Source organism: Microcaecilia unicolor, chromosome 11, assembly GCF_901765095.1.
Source record: "Microcaecilia unicolor chromosome 11, aMicUni1.1, whole genome shotgun sequence".
Lineage (NCBI taxonomy): Eukaryota > Metazoa > Chordata > Amphibia > Gymnophiona > Siphonopidae > Microcaecilia > Microcaecilia unicolor.
This window is the reverse complement of record NC_044041.1, coordinates 14,683,594-14,697,074: the sequence shown is the minus strand read 5'-3', so window position 1 is coordinate 14,697,074 and position 13,481 is coordinate 14,683,594. Positions and strand designations below refer to the sequence as shown.

The following is a 13,481-nucleotide window of genomic DNA, read 5'->3' as shown; positions in this document are numbered from 1 at the left end:
TCGGGTCCTGGAGGGTGGAGTTGGATTTACACTCCAAACAGATTCTGCAGCACCGACTGCCCGAACCGACTGTCGCGTCGGGTATCCTGCTGGAGGCAGTAATGTGATGTGAATGTGTGGACAGATGACCACGTCGCAGCCTTGCAAATCTCTTCAATAGTGGCTGACTTCAAGTGAGCCACCGACGCTGCCATGGCTCTGACACTATGAGCCGTGACATGACCCTCAAGAGTCAGCTCAGCCTGGGCGTAAGTGAAGGAAATGCAATCTGCTAGCCAATTGGAGATGGTGCGTTTCCCGACAGCGACCCCTTTCCTATTGGGGTCGAAAGAAACAAACAATTGGGCGGACTGTCTGTGGGGCTGTGTCCGCTCCAAGTAGAAGGCCAATGCTCTTTTGCAGTCCAATGTGTGCAACTGACGTTCAGCAGAACGGGTATGCGGTCTGGGAAAGAATGTTGGCAAGACAATTGACTGGTTAAGATGAAACTCCGACACCACCTTTGGCAGGAACTTAGGGTGAGTGCGGAGGACTACTCTGTTGTGATGAAATTTAGTATACGGAGCATGAGCTACTAGGGCTTGGCGCTCACTGACCCTACGAGCTGAAGTAACTGCCACCAAGAAAATGACCTTCCAGGTCAAGTACTTCAGATGGCATGAATTCAGTGGCTCGAAAGGAGGTTTCATCAGCTGGGTGAGGACGACGTTAAGATCCCATGACACTGCAGGAGGCTTGACAGGGGGCTTTGACAAAAGCAAGCCTCTCATGAATCGAACAACTAAAGGCTCTCCAGAGATGGCTTTACCCTCTACACGATAATGGTAAGCACTAATCGCACTAAGGTGATTCCTTACTGATTTGGTCTTGAGGCCAGACTCTGATAAGTGCAGAAGGTATTCAAGCAGGTTCTGTGCAGGGCAAGAACGAGGTTCTAGGGCCTTGCTCTCACACCAGACGACAAACCTCCTCCACTTGAAAAAGTAACTCTTTTTAGTGGAATCCTTCCTAGAGGCAAGCAAGACACGGGAGACATCCTCAGACAGACCCAACGAAGCAAAGTCTACGCCCTCAACATCCAGGCCGTGAGAGCCAGAGACTGAAGGTTGGGGTGCAGCAGCGCTCCATCGTTCTGCGAGATGAGAGTCGGAAAACACTCCAATCTCCACGGTTCTTCGGAGGACAACTCCAGAAGAAGAGGGAACCAGATCTGACGGGGCCAAAAAGGCGCTATCAGAATCATGGTGCCGTGGTCTTGCTTGAGCTTCAGTAAGGTCTTCCCCACCAAAGGTATGAGAGGATAAGCATACAGGAGGCCGGTCCCCCAATGGAGGAGAAAGGCATCCGACGCTAGCCTGCCGTGTGCCTGTAGTCTGGAACAGAACACAGGCAGCTTGTGGTTGGTCTGAGAGGCGAAAAGGTCCACCGAGGGGGTGCCCCACTCTCGGAAGATCTTGCGTACTACTCTGGAATGGAGCGACCACTCGTGCGGTTGCATGACTCTGCTCAGTCTGTCGGCCAGACTGTTGTTTACGCCTGCCAGGTATGTGGCTTGGAGGAGCATGCCGAACTGGCAAGCCCAACGCCACATCCCGATGGCTTCCTGACACAGGGGGCGAGATCCGGTGCCCCCCTGCTTGTTGATGTAATACATTGCAACCTGATTGTCTGTCCGAATTTGGATAATTTGACAGGACAGCCGATCTCTGAAAGCCTTCAGTGCGTTCCAGACCGCTCGGAGCTCCAGGAGGTTGATTTGAAGATCCTTTTCCTGGAGGGACCACAGTCCTTGGGTGTGAAGCCCATCGACATGAGCTCCCCACCCCAGGAGAGACGCATCCGTCGTCAGCACTTTCGTGGGCTGTGGAATTTGGAATGGGCGTCCCAAGGTCAAATTGGTCCGAATGGTCCACCAGAGCAGTGAAGTGCGGCAACTGGTGGAAAGGCGGATGACATCCTCTAGATTCCCGGTGGCTTGGCACCACTGGGAAGCTAGGGTCCATTGAGCAGATCTCATGTGAAGACGAGCCATGGGAGTCACATGAACTGTGGAGGCCATATGACCTAGGAGTCTCAACATCTGCTGAGCTGTGATCTGCTGAGACGCTCTGGTCTGGGAAGCCAGGGACAGGAGGTTGCTGGCCCTCGCTTCGGGAAGGAAGGCCTGATCGGTCTGAGAATTCAGCAGAGCTCCTATGAATTCCAGAGATTGGAATGGCTGGAGATGGGACTTTGGGTAATTTAGCACAAACCCCAGCAGCTCCAGGAGGTGAATAGTGCACTGCATGGACTGGAGAGCTCCTGCCTCCGAGGTGTTCTTGACCAGCCAATCGTCGAGATATGGGAACACGTGCACTCCCAGCTTGCGTAGATACGCCGCAACCACCACGAGGCACTTGGTGAACACCCATGGGGCAGAGGCAAGCCCAAAGGGCAGCACACAATACTGAAAATGCCGTGTGTCCAGACGGAATCTGAGATACTGTCTGTGAGCTGGCAGTATCGGGATGTGAGTGTATGCGTCCTTTAAATCCAGGGAACATAGCCAGTCGTTTTTCTGAATCATTGGCAGAAGGGTGCCCAAGGAGAGCATCCTGAACTTTTCTTTGACCAGGAATTTGTTCAGGCCTCTAAGGTCTAGGATGGGGCGCATCCCCCCTGTTTTCTTTTCCACAAGGAAGTACCTGGAATAGAATCCCTGCCCTTCCTGCCCGGGAAGAGCGGAGAGTTCCTCTGCAAGTACTCGCTTGTGCTGGGAGCTGAAGGATTGAGCCCCCGGAGGACAATTTGGTGGAGGGGAGGCCAAATTCAGGGCGTATCCGCACCGCACTATTTGGAGAACCCACTGGTCGGAGGTTATAAGAGGCCACCTTTGATGAAAAAGTTTTAACCTCCCTCCGACTGGCAGATCGTCCGGTACGGACACTTTGATGGCGGCTATGTTCCCATGGATCCAGTCAAAAGCCCGTCCCCGGCTTTTGCTGTGGAGGCGCAGGGGGCTGCTTAGGCGCACGCTGTTGACGGGAACGAGCGCGCTGGGACTGTCCCTGTGCCTGATGAGGCCTTCGGGCCGGCTGGGTGTACCTACGCTTGTTGTAGGTGTAGGGCGCAGCCTGCCTGGCCCGGGAAAAACGTCCACCTGCGGAGGTGGATGCTGAAGGCGCCCGGTGGGAGAGCTTGTCGAGGGCGGTTTCCCGCTGATGTAGTTGGTCCACCAACTGCTCGACCTTCTCGCCAAAAATATTATCCTCCTGGCAAGGGACGTCGGCCAGTCTCTGCTGGGTGCGGTTGTCCAGGTCAGAGGCACGCAGCCATGAGAGCCTGCGCATCACTATACCTTGGGCCGCAGCACGAGATGCCACGTCACAGGTGTCATATATACCCCTGGACAGGAACTTTCTGCACGCCTTCAGCTGCCTGACCACCTCCTGAAAAGGCCTGGACTGCTCCGGAGGAAGCTTGTCGACCAGGTCCGCCAGTTGCTTCACATTATTCCGCATGTGGATGCTCGTGTAGAGCTGGTAAGACTGGATGCGGGTCACGAGCATGGAAGATTGGTAGGCCTTCCTCCCAAACGAGTCCAGAGTGCGAGACTCCCGCCCCGGGGGCGCCGAAGCGGTATCCCTCGAACTCCATGCTCTCTTGAGAGCAGAGTCCACGACCGCCGAGTCATGAGGCAGTTGGGGCCGCATTAACTCTGGGTCCGAGTGGATTCTGTATTGGGACTCTGCTTTCTTGGGGATGGTGGGATTAGATAAAGGTCTCAACCAGTTCCGAAGCAGTGTCTCCTTGAGGACATTATGCAACGGCACCGTGGAGGACTCTCTAGGTGGTGATGGATAGTCGAGGACCTCGAGCATCTCAGCCCTCGGCTCATCCACAGAGACCACAGGAAAGGGAATGCAAATAGACATGTCCCTAACGAAGGAGGCAAAAGAGAGGCTCTCAGGTGGCGAGAGCTTTCTCTCAGGTGAAGGAGTGGGGTCGGAGGGAAGGCCCACAGACTCCTCTGAGGAGAAATAACTGGGGTCCTCCTCCTTCCCCCACGAGGCCTCTTCCTCGGTGTCGGACATGAGCTCCTGCAGCTCAGTCCTCAACCGGGCCCGGCTCGACGTCGAGGCACCGAGGCCTCGGTGGCGTCGTTGAGCGGTGGACTCCCGCACCGGCGGGGATGAAGCTCCCTCCATTGACGTCGACGGGGACTCCACCTGCGTGGCGGTCGAGACCGGCGCTGCAAGCGGCGTCGAAGGCCTTGGCACTGGGCTAGAGCACGCCGGCGCCTCCATCAACGGTGCCGAGGGCTCAAGCACCCCCGGCACCGGCACAGTCCGGCGCATCAGCCCTTCCAGGATCCCCGGAAGGATGGCTCGGAGGCACTCGTCCAGGCCCGCTGTCGGGAAAGGCGAGGGGGCCGGTAGAGGTGTCGGTGCCGGAAGCTGTTCGGGTCCAGGAGACTGCACCGAAGTGCTGGCACCCTGTCGTGGCGGTACCTCTACTACAGAGGGGGACCTCTCCTCTCGACGCTGCCGCTTCCTTGGCGTCGACTCATCCCTGGCGCCGGGAGCCAGATGCGTCGTGGGCGACCGAAGACGGTGCTTCTTCGCCTTCTTGCGGTGCCCGTCATCAGTGCTCGGTGGAACCGACGAGGAGGAAGTAGATCCTCCTCGGCCTCGAGGGATCGGGTCCGACAGGGTTCGGTCCCGAGGGCCCCGAGTAGAGGGAGTGACCGGGGCCGATTGCCCACGTGGCCTCTCACCCCTGCCGTCTCCGGAGAGCCGGTGGGCCGACGGGACCTGTGCTCCTGGGGTCGATGCCGTCGGTGCCAATTTCGTGGACTTCGATACCGGTACCGAAGAATCAGCCGTTGATACCGATGCCGTCAAAGTCGACGTCGAGGGGCCGGCGCAAGTTCCAAAAAGACGGTCCCGAAGAACTTGCCTCGCTACCTGTGTCCGTTTCCGGAGGCCGAGACACAAGGTACACGTCTTGGTATCGTGCTCCGGCCCGAGGCACTGGAGGCACCAAGCGTCTCGGTCTGCGAGATATGCCGGCCGCACCGACCACACTTTTTAAATCCACTCAGGACCTTCGAGGACATCGACGGAAAAATCGCGTCGGCGAAGTCAAAGTCGTCGATGGTGGCGGTAAAATTCACACCTCGAAAATAAATCGACCGCGCGGCCACTAGGCCGCAATGCGACGCCCCCGCTAAGAGACGAGGGAAAAACAAAGTTCAGTTTTTTTTTTTTTAAAAGAAACTAAATAGAAAAAAAAACGGAGAACAGCGAAAAAAGAGAAAAAAGAGAAAATTCGCGGCAAAAGCGCGATCCGGTTTCCGGGGCTGAGAGAGACGAACGCGGCTCTCTCCAGCACGGAAAAGAAAAGACTGAGCGAGAACGGTCGCGCACGGGCGGGAAGACGGCCGCGCATGCGCGGTGGGCGTACCCTGCGTGCGGGACCGCCCGCGAAGTTTTGTTCCGGTTGGTGGGGGCTGCCGTGGACGTCAACCCAGTCGTGAGGACAAGCAGCCTGCTTGTCCTCGGAGAATAAGGGAAACTTGAGGAAGTTACATGGAAATACTTTTAAAACAAATAGGAGGAAATATTTTTTTCAGTCAACGAATAGTTAAGTTCTGGAACTCTTTGCCGGAGGATGTGGTAACAACAGTTAGTGTATCTGGGTTTAAAAAAGGTTTGGACAAATTCCTGGAGGAAAAGTCCATAGTCTGCTATTGAAATAGACATGGGAAGCAACTTCTTGCCCTGGCATTTGTAGTATGGAGTGTTGCCATGATTGAGGTTTCTGCCAGGTACTTGTGACCTGGCTTGGCCACTGTTTGGAAAACAGGATACTGGGCTACATGGACCATTGGTCTGACCCAGTATGGCTACTCTTATGTTCTAATGCAACAAAAGCATCACTCCAAACCTTCAGTGACTATGTTTATTCATGATGCTGCCACACATAGTTCAATTATTCTGTAAAGCAAACAAACATGGTGTCAAAATATTTTCAGCACCTTGCTGAAATCTAGGATGGGACGAAATCCTCCAGTTTTCTTGGGCACAAGGAAGTACCTGGAACAAAATCCCTTCACTTCTTCCCCTGTTGGCGCAGGTTCAACCACTTTGGCCTGTAGAAGGATGGAGATTTCCTCTTCAATTACCTGCTTGTGCTGAGAACTGAGTCACGATGCTTTCTCTGTCAGGCATTGGCCAAAAAAGCAAACAGGATGCTAGCAATTATTAGGAAAGGGATGCAAAATAAGACCAAGAATATTATAATGCGTCTGTATCACTCCATGGTCTGACCTTACCTTGAGTATTGTGTTCAATTCTGGTCGCTGTATCTCAAAAAAGATATAGCTGAATTAGGAAAAGTTCAAAGAAGAGCGACCAAAATGATAAAGTGGATGGAATGCCTCTCATATGAGGAAATGCTAAAGAGGTTAGCGCTCTTCAACTTGGAAAAGAGATGGCTGAGGGGAGAAAAGATTAAGGTTTACAAAATCCTGAGTGGAGTAGAATGAGTAGAAGTGAATCAATTTTTCACTCTTGGATTGGCCACTGTTGGAAGCAGGATACTGGGCTAGATGCACCATTAGTCTGACTCAGTATAGCAATTCTTATGTTATGTTCTTATGTCTTTCATGCCAACGCAAGGCGTGACTGAGACAGACTATTTGAAGAACCCACAAGTAGGAGATTACGAGGAGCACTTCTGATGGAAAAAATTCAGCCTCCCCATCACCGGTAGAGTGTGGGCTTAGAGTGTGGCTATGAACTCTTGGAGCCAGTCAAAAGCTTATCCCTTGCTTCGACTGGGGCACTGGCTGGGGTCTCTGAGGACGGGGTTGGTGAGGCCAAGAACACTGGGCCTAGGGCTACTGGGCAGAGCGGGAAAGCAGTGGGAACCTATGCCTTTGAGAGTAGTAGGTTTGTCATTGAGGCCCACTCAAAAACCTTCATGAGGAAGAGGATGCAGTTAGAGAGTGACCAGACTGAGTTTGGACGGTGTCCGTACGTTTCTTTATGAGGTTGGTGACCTCCTCTACCTCATCTCCACACAAGTTTTCACCCTGGCACGGTTCTAGGTCAGAGACATGCAGCCGTGAGTGTCTGCGCATCCCCACACTCATAGTGGAGTACCGGGATGCTATATCAAAGGAGTTATATGCACCCCTGGCCAGATATTTTCTACAACAGCTGCTTGCTGGCCAACTGGAGAAGCTCTGCGGCCTGCTCCTGTGGGAGAGAATCCGCAAGACTTAATGTACTGCGGACCAAAGACTGCAAATAAAGACTCGTGTACAGCTGGTAGGACTGGATGTGGGCAATGAGGATCAAGGCCTGAAAAGTTTTCCTCCCAAATGAATCTACTGTCCTGGCCTCTCTACCTGGAGATGCCAAGGCAGGAGCCCTGGAGCTCCTAGCTCATCTAAGAGCAGATTTGATTACCAGAGAATGGTGTGGCAGCTGAGCCCTCTCAAATCTGGGAGTCTTTTGGATATGGTACTACGTATCCACCTTCTTAGGTGCAAACTACACTGATTAGAGAGATTCCCAGTTTTCATCTATGAATCCTTAAGGATAGGGTGCAGTGGTACAGTGACCCCTTCCTTAGGAAGAGACTCGTAGTCCAGGACAGTCAATATCTCCACTCTAGGCTCTTCCTCTGTTTCTAACTTAAATGGAATGGCAGAAGCCATCTCCATGATAAAACCAGTGAAAGAGAGACTCAGCTGGAGATTTACTTCTCTCCTGAGGGGGGAGAGATCAGAAGGAATCCCATAAGACTCATCCTCCGAGAAATAATGTGGGTCCTCCTCTGAATCCCATGAGAGGTCCCATTCAGACACCCACCGTACTGAGGTTGTTCCAATTGAGTATGTGCTTGTCTTGACTCAGTGGATCTATGTCCACAACTCTAAGAATGCCATGGTATAGCCCTACTCTCTGACTCTAGAGAAGCTTCCTCCCACGACGTTAAGAGCATCAAGATCGACATCCTTTGAGGTGCCGGTGTCAAGGATCTCTGAACCGGCATGGAAAAAGAGCCTCAGGAAGAACCTGGGTTTGATCTGCAGTTGGTGCAAGTGCATTTGATGCCTGAGCAGTTTACAACTGCAACATCTGCTCCAGCTCCTCCCTGATCATGGCTCGGAACCACTCATTGAAGGAAGGCATCGGCAAAAGTGGGGGACCCGGCAGACAGGCAATCTGAAAAGGCATCAGTGTCAGACCAGTAGCGGGGACCTGGCAGCTAGGAGACTTGCATACCGGCACCTCTTCCAAAGAGGCAAAGTGTTCCTCCTGGATGCCAGTGCTTCTTGAGTACTGCCGCTGCCCTGGCACCATGCGTCGAGGACCGATGCTTATGCTTTTTGGGATTCCCTCAGTGCACAGCATCATGGTCCTTTGGTGCTGACAAGGATGACGTCTAACCCATATGTGCCCTTGGTGTCAGGTCTGATACTGACTAATCCCAGGGCCTACTCTCAGCATCTGAAGTCAAGAAATGCAGAGACCTCCTCAATACTGGTGTACTCCCAGTGGATGCTGAAGTCTTGGCAGCCATTGAGGTTGAAGCTTCCAGTTCTGATGTCGATGTATCAGCCTTTGAGGAGCCAAAAAGCTTCTCCTTTTGAACCTGCCATGCCCTCTGTGTCCTCAGCTGCATTTGCAAACAGAGAGGAGAAGAGTTAGGCTCAAGATCAGGTCCAAGGCACCCGATGCACCCGATGTGCAGGTCCGTCGCAGAAATCACCTGATCACATTGGGCACACCTCTTGAAACCACTGGGGGTCTTCTTGGAAAAATTGGCCAAATTAAACTCCTCAATTTTGAACCGGAAAAAAGGGCAGTGTTCAAATTGAGGTCGGGGCTCTGGCCTAAAAGGGCCTAGCAATATACAAAAGGTGAAGGAAACTTTAAGGGCCAAAAAACTAAAAGAAATTAAAAGGGAAACTGAAGAATGGGTAAAATAAAGAGAAAAATTATACGAGAGGATTTGAAAATTTGCACGGGAAGACAAGAAAAAAAGCACAAATCGCACTTGTGGATAACGTGAAGATGCATCCTCCATGCTCCGCAGAAAAACGAAGACTGAAGGACCCACACTCGCACATCGGGTGGGAAGACAGCACATGCGAGGTGGAACACTGCTAGAAAGTTCTTGATCTTGCTAGTCAGCATCTGCACTGGGCTCCATTGGATGACTTCATCCAGCTGTAAGAATATGACGGCCTGCTTGTCCTTGAAGAAACACTTTTACACCATGTTTGATTGCTTTACAGAATAATTGAACCATATGTGGAAGCACTTTGAATAAACAAAGTCACTGAAGGTTTGGAATGAAGCTTTTCATTCTTGAAGAAAAATCCCTGAAGAAGACTGGTCGCTCGAAATATGGTACTGTGTTGGCTGGCTTATGGACCTGGGTGCTGGGTTTCTGCTTCAGTGGAAAAGCAGCAGTGGAACTTCTTGGGCTTTTGGAGTGTTTTACATGAGATAAGTGATCTTTTAAATTATATTGAAGCTTGATACAGTTATATGAACATATCAATTTGGACACTTTTGAAAAAATTGAGTTGGACATAATTGGACAATATTTGGACCAATGAGGATTTTGGGAAGTTTAAAGAGCTGTTACATTCTACTTGATTTGTAGGTTGGTTCCTGTTCCCATCTGATGGTCCTTTCTTGTTTCATGACTATTTAGTAAATTTTGATGGGCATATGAGTTTCAGATTTGGTCATCATCCCATTTTTGTGGGGATTATTTTGACATTTTATAAAAGCTACATAGGTGCCTAAATGCATTTATAAAACAAGCTCCAAAAACTAGTTCCTACAAGCGAATAACATTAAATACACCATGACAGTTTCCCAAAACTATCTACAGTAGCACACAAATTCTTACACACACACACTTACACCTGCTCTGAAGATGTAAATGTAAGGTACTCTATGCATGTACACACATATTTTATAAAATATAATCATACACCACAACTCTGCCCCAGCTCTATCCAAGCTACACCTCTATGATTGCGTACAGATGGCATGCATATTAAAGCACCATCTTATTAGCATGCATATGTCTACTGTCGTATTCAGTCACACAATTTTATAAAAGCACTTTTCCCACATATAAAACTTGTTTTACACATGAAAAGGCCAATTATAAAACTGCATGTAGTTTTGTAATGATACAAGAACATCACCAGATTTGTGATTCTATTAAACTGTCCCAGATGTTACTACGGCAACAGTACTCCTTGAAGTTGTCATTTACCCCTGGATTCTGTATAGGTCACCCAAATATGGGTATGGATCCCAGATTCATGCATAAACTAATTAGTTAGTTAGACACTAACAATCAATTATTGGATTTAACAAGTATTTAATTGGCATTAATTAGGAGTTATGCATAGATATACCCTTCGCCCTATTCTAGAACATACGTATCTAAATTTTATAGCAAGTAACTCAAAAGGGACCATGGGCAGGTCAGGGGCACTCCCAGAAATTAGGGGGTCCTTTTACAAAGGTGCACTGAAAAATGGCCTGCGGTAGTGTAGATGCATGTTTTGGGCGTATGCAGAATCATTTTTCAGTGCACCTGTAAAAAATGCCGAAAATGGATGTGTGGCAAAATGAAAATTGCCGCGCGTCCATTTTGGGTCTGAGACCTTACCGCCAGCATTGACCTAGCGGTAAAGTCTCACATGGTAACCGGGCAGTAATGACCTACGCATGCCAAATGCAACTTGGCGTGCATAGCTGATGCGCACTGGAAAATAAAAAATATTTTTCTGGCAAAAATGAAATTACCACAACCGCAGGCCATTTTTCAGCGTGCCTTAGTGAAAGGGCCCCTCAGTTAATTCATAATTTGTGTTCAAAGTGTCCTCCTTCAGTCTTGACACATTCACAAAGTCTTTGACGCTACTGAGCTGTTGGCTCAATGAATTAATTAACAACTCAACTGTTTTGCGAGCTCGATGCATTGGGGCTCCAACCTGTTGAAAAATAAAGTACTCAGAAATGTTTCGAATTTCAGGCAGAAGTGGGACATTTTGGGGTTATTTAGAAAAATGTTGGGAGTTCCTTTTTTCCTAGGATGTTTCACGCAGGACACTTCACGCAGAGCACCTTTACAGAATACTATCTTAGGGCAGATTATCCTGGCGCCTAACTGTTGGCAGCATTTATTAAATCTAGCCCACACTGTAGATCATCTGAACTTCACTGTTGTAGGAGAATTATGAACTGGCAATAACACTTTACTTTTTTGTCATTCAGAAATACAAACAACAGTTTGACGATGAACTCTGCAGGCCAACAGATATTGATTTTCCTAGCTTCCACATGAATGGAACACATGGCAAAGAAAGAATGGTTGAACTGTATAAAGTTTTCATTTATATGAATGCATCACTTGGCAATATCACCAGAGATCAAAATGACCTGAATCCGGAAGCTAAGGACCTGTTGACATTACTAAGGAATACTACCGCAATCATCAGGGGGGTAATCTCCAATCTAACCTGTCTACTGTGTGAGAAATACAAGGTTACTGATGTGGATGTGGTATATGGCAGAAGCACCAAGGGGAGTAATATCTTTAACAAGAAGAAGCAAGGCTGCGAAGTTCTCAGGAAGTACATGCGGGTTATAGATAAAATTGCTCAAGTGACTCGGTCAGATAAGGCCAGTTAGAAAAAAAGCTGACAATCAGCTAAATAAAAATAATGTATGTCATCAGGAAAATTTTCCAAGTTACAGAAGCAGTCTTCTCCTGCCCCATGTTGTTGCTACTTTCAATGCTCTACTTATGTTTGTGTTGCTAATTTCTTACTAAAGAGCTAAGAATAGGGAACCAGATTTTGCAGCAAAACAGGACATCCTTGTCTGCCTTGTGATTTAGGGCCTTGTTTATCAAGCCACGCCAGTGGTTCCCAAACAGCAATGCCGATGGGGCCCATTCAAAGCGAATGGGCTTTGTTGGCATTACTGCACCGCGGCTTGATAAATGAGGCCCTTAGACAGTTTCACAAAGATCAGACATGATCGAGGTATTTAACATATTGGCATAACTTAACAAAGCAAAAATAAGTTTTTTAAATCTGGCCAAGACCAGACAAAGCAAAACTGATAGGACAGGAGTTCTCAACTGTGGTCCTCAAGGGCTGTAAACAGGTCTGGCCTTTGAGGTAGTCAACCCATGCAAATTAGTCCTGCTTTATTAACAGTATAGTAAAAACCTGAAAATCAAATGGAAGAGTAGCCTAATGGTTAGTGCAGTGGGTTAAGAATTGGGTTCAATTCCCACTATAGCTCCTTGTGACTCTGGGCAAGTTACTTAATCCTTCATTGCCCCAGCTACAAAATAAGTACCTGTATATAATATGTAAACTACTTTGATTGTAACCACAAAAAGGCAGTATATCAAATCCCATCTCCTTTCCCTTTCTTCAGCCCACATGACAGGTAAAGAATTTTTTATTTGTTGAGAAATACTACTTTTTCCCAAACACAACCGTTTCAAGTTCTACAAAATCCATGTGGGATTATTTTAAATAAAATGGGATACAGTTCATCGAGTTAAAAAAACCCTGTACATCCAATTTGCAAATCTACCTTTGTGGTAGCCTACTAAAGGTATAATACTTTACACAGTTTAAGACCAGCTATCTTAAATGAGAAACTTGACGCAAAATATTCAGAGATTGCTAGAAAACATTAGCTAGCTCTCCTAAGGACACAGTTTTGTGCAATATAATTTTCTTTAAATAGAAGCTCATAACAGATAGGCAATTTATTATATATTTATTTTATGTTATTTATTGTTTTAATTTATGAATATTTATTTTGACATGTTTGACAGTAGATGTCTTTTGAAATTCTATTTACCATTGCTCATACTGTATAGACTTGCACATTTGACTATGATCAATCCTAACACGCTGATTTCAGTTCAGGTTTTGCCCCATTGCCTCTATAGGGGGGCGGGAGTAGTTATTAACGGGGGCTACTGTTAAATTGGGTTATTTTGCCTTGTCAGGTTATTTTAGCACAGGGTTCCACTTTATAAGATGAGCTAAAATAACCTGACTTGTGGTAAAATAATCCGATTTACAATAAAATAAATTGATAACTTCCCCCCTATGGTCTTTTGGGTTTTCTATATTTGAAAGGCAGACCTAAAAATCCATTGATGCAATGAGAGAAAACCAGCAGTGGATCACCTTTTGTTAGGGCTGACCTGGGTTTAGTGGCAACTCTATTTATATTGGTAACATGATAGGATTGCTTTCACACTTTTCTGGTAATTTACTTTTCACACTTCATATCTGCTGTGTGCTTACCTTATCATGTTAAATTTGCACTATAAGATTAGCAGGCTGAAATGTTTAATTGCCTGAATGTTCATTTTTCTGTGTCATTCTACCTTAGGGACAAAAAAGAAGTACTATT

General features: G+C 48.1%; 1 protein-coding gene across 1 annotated transcript in view; it reads left to right on the top strand.

The window, feature by feature from the left end:
- The window catches only part of LIF (LIF interleukin 6 family cytokine), a 37,747-nt gene extending 26,024 nt beyond the window's left edge, over nt 1-11,723 (top strand). The window contains exon 5 of the mRNA XM_030218222.1: nt 11,307-11,723. Coding sequence (XP_030074082.1) covers nt 11,307-11,723 — 417 coding nt within the window. The remainder of the gene's footprint in view (nt 1-11,306) is intronic.
- The last annotated feature ends 1,758 nt before the right edge of the window (nt 11,724-13,481 follow it).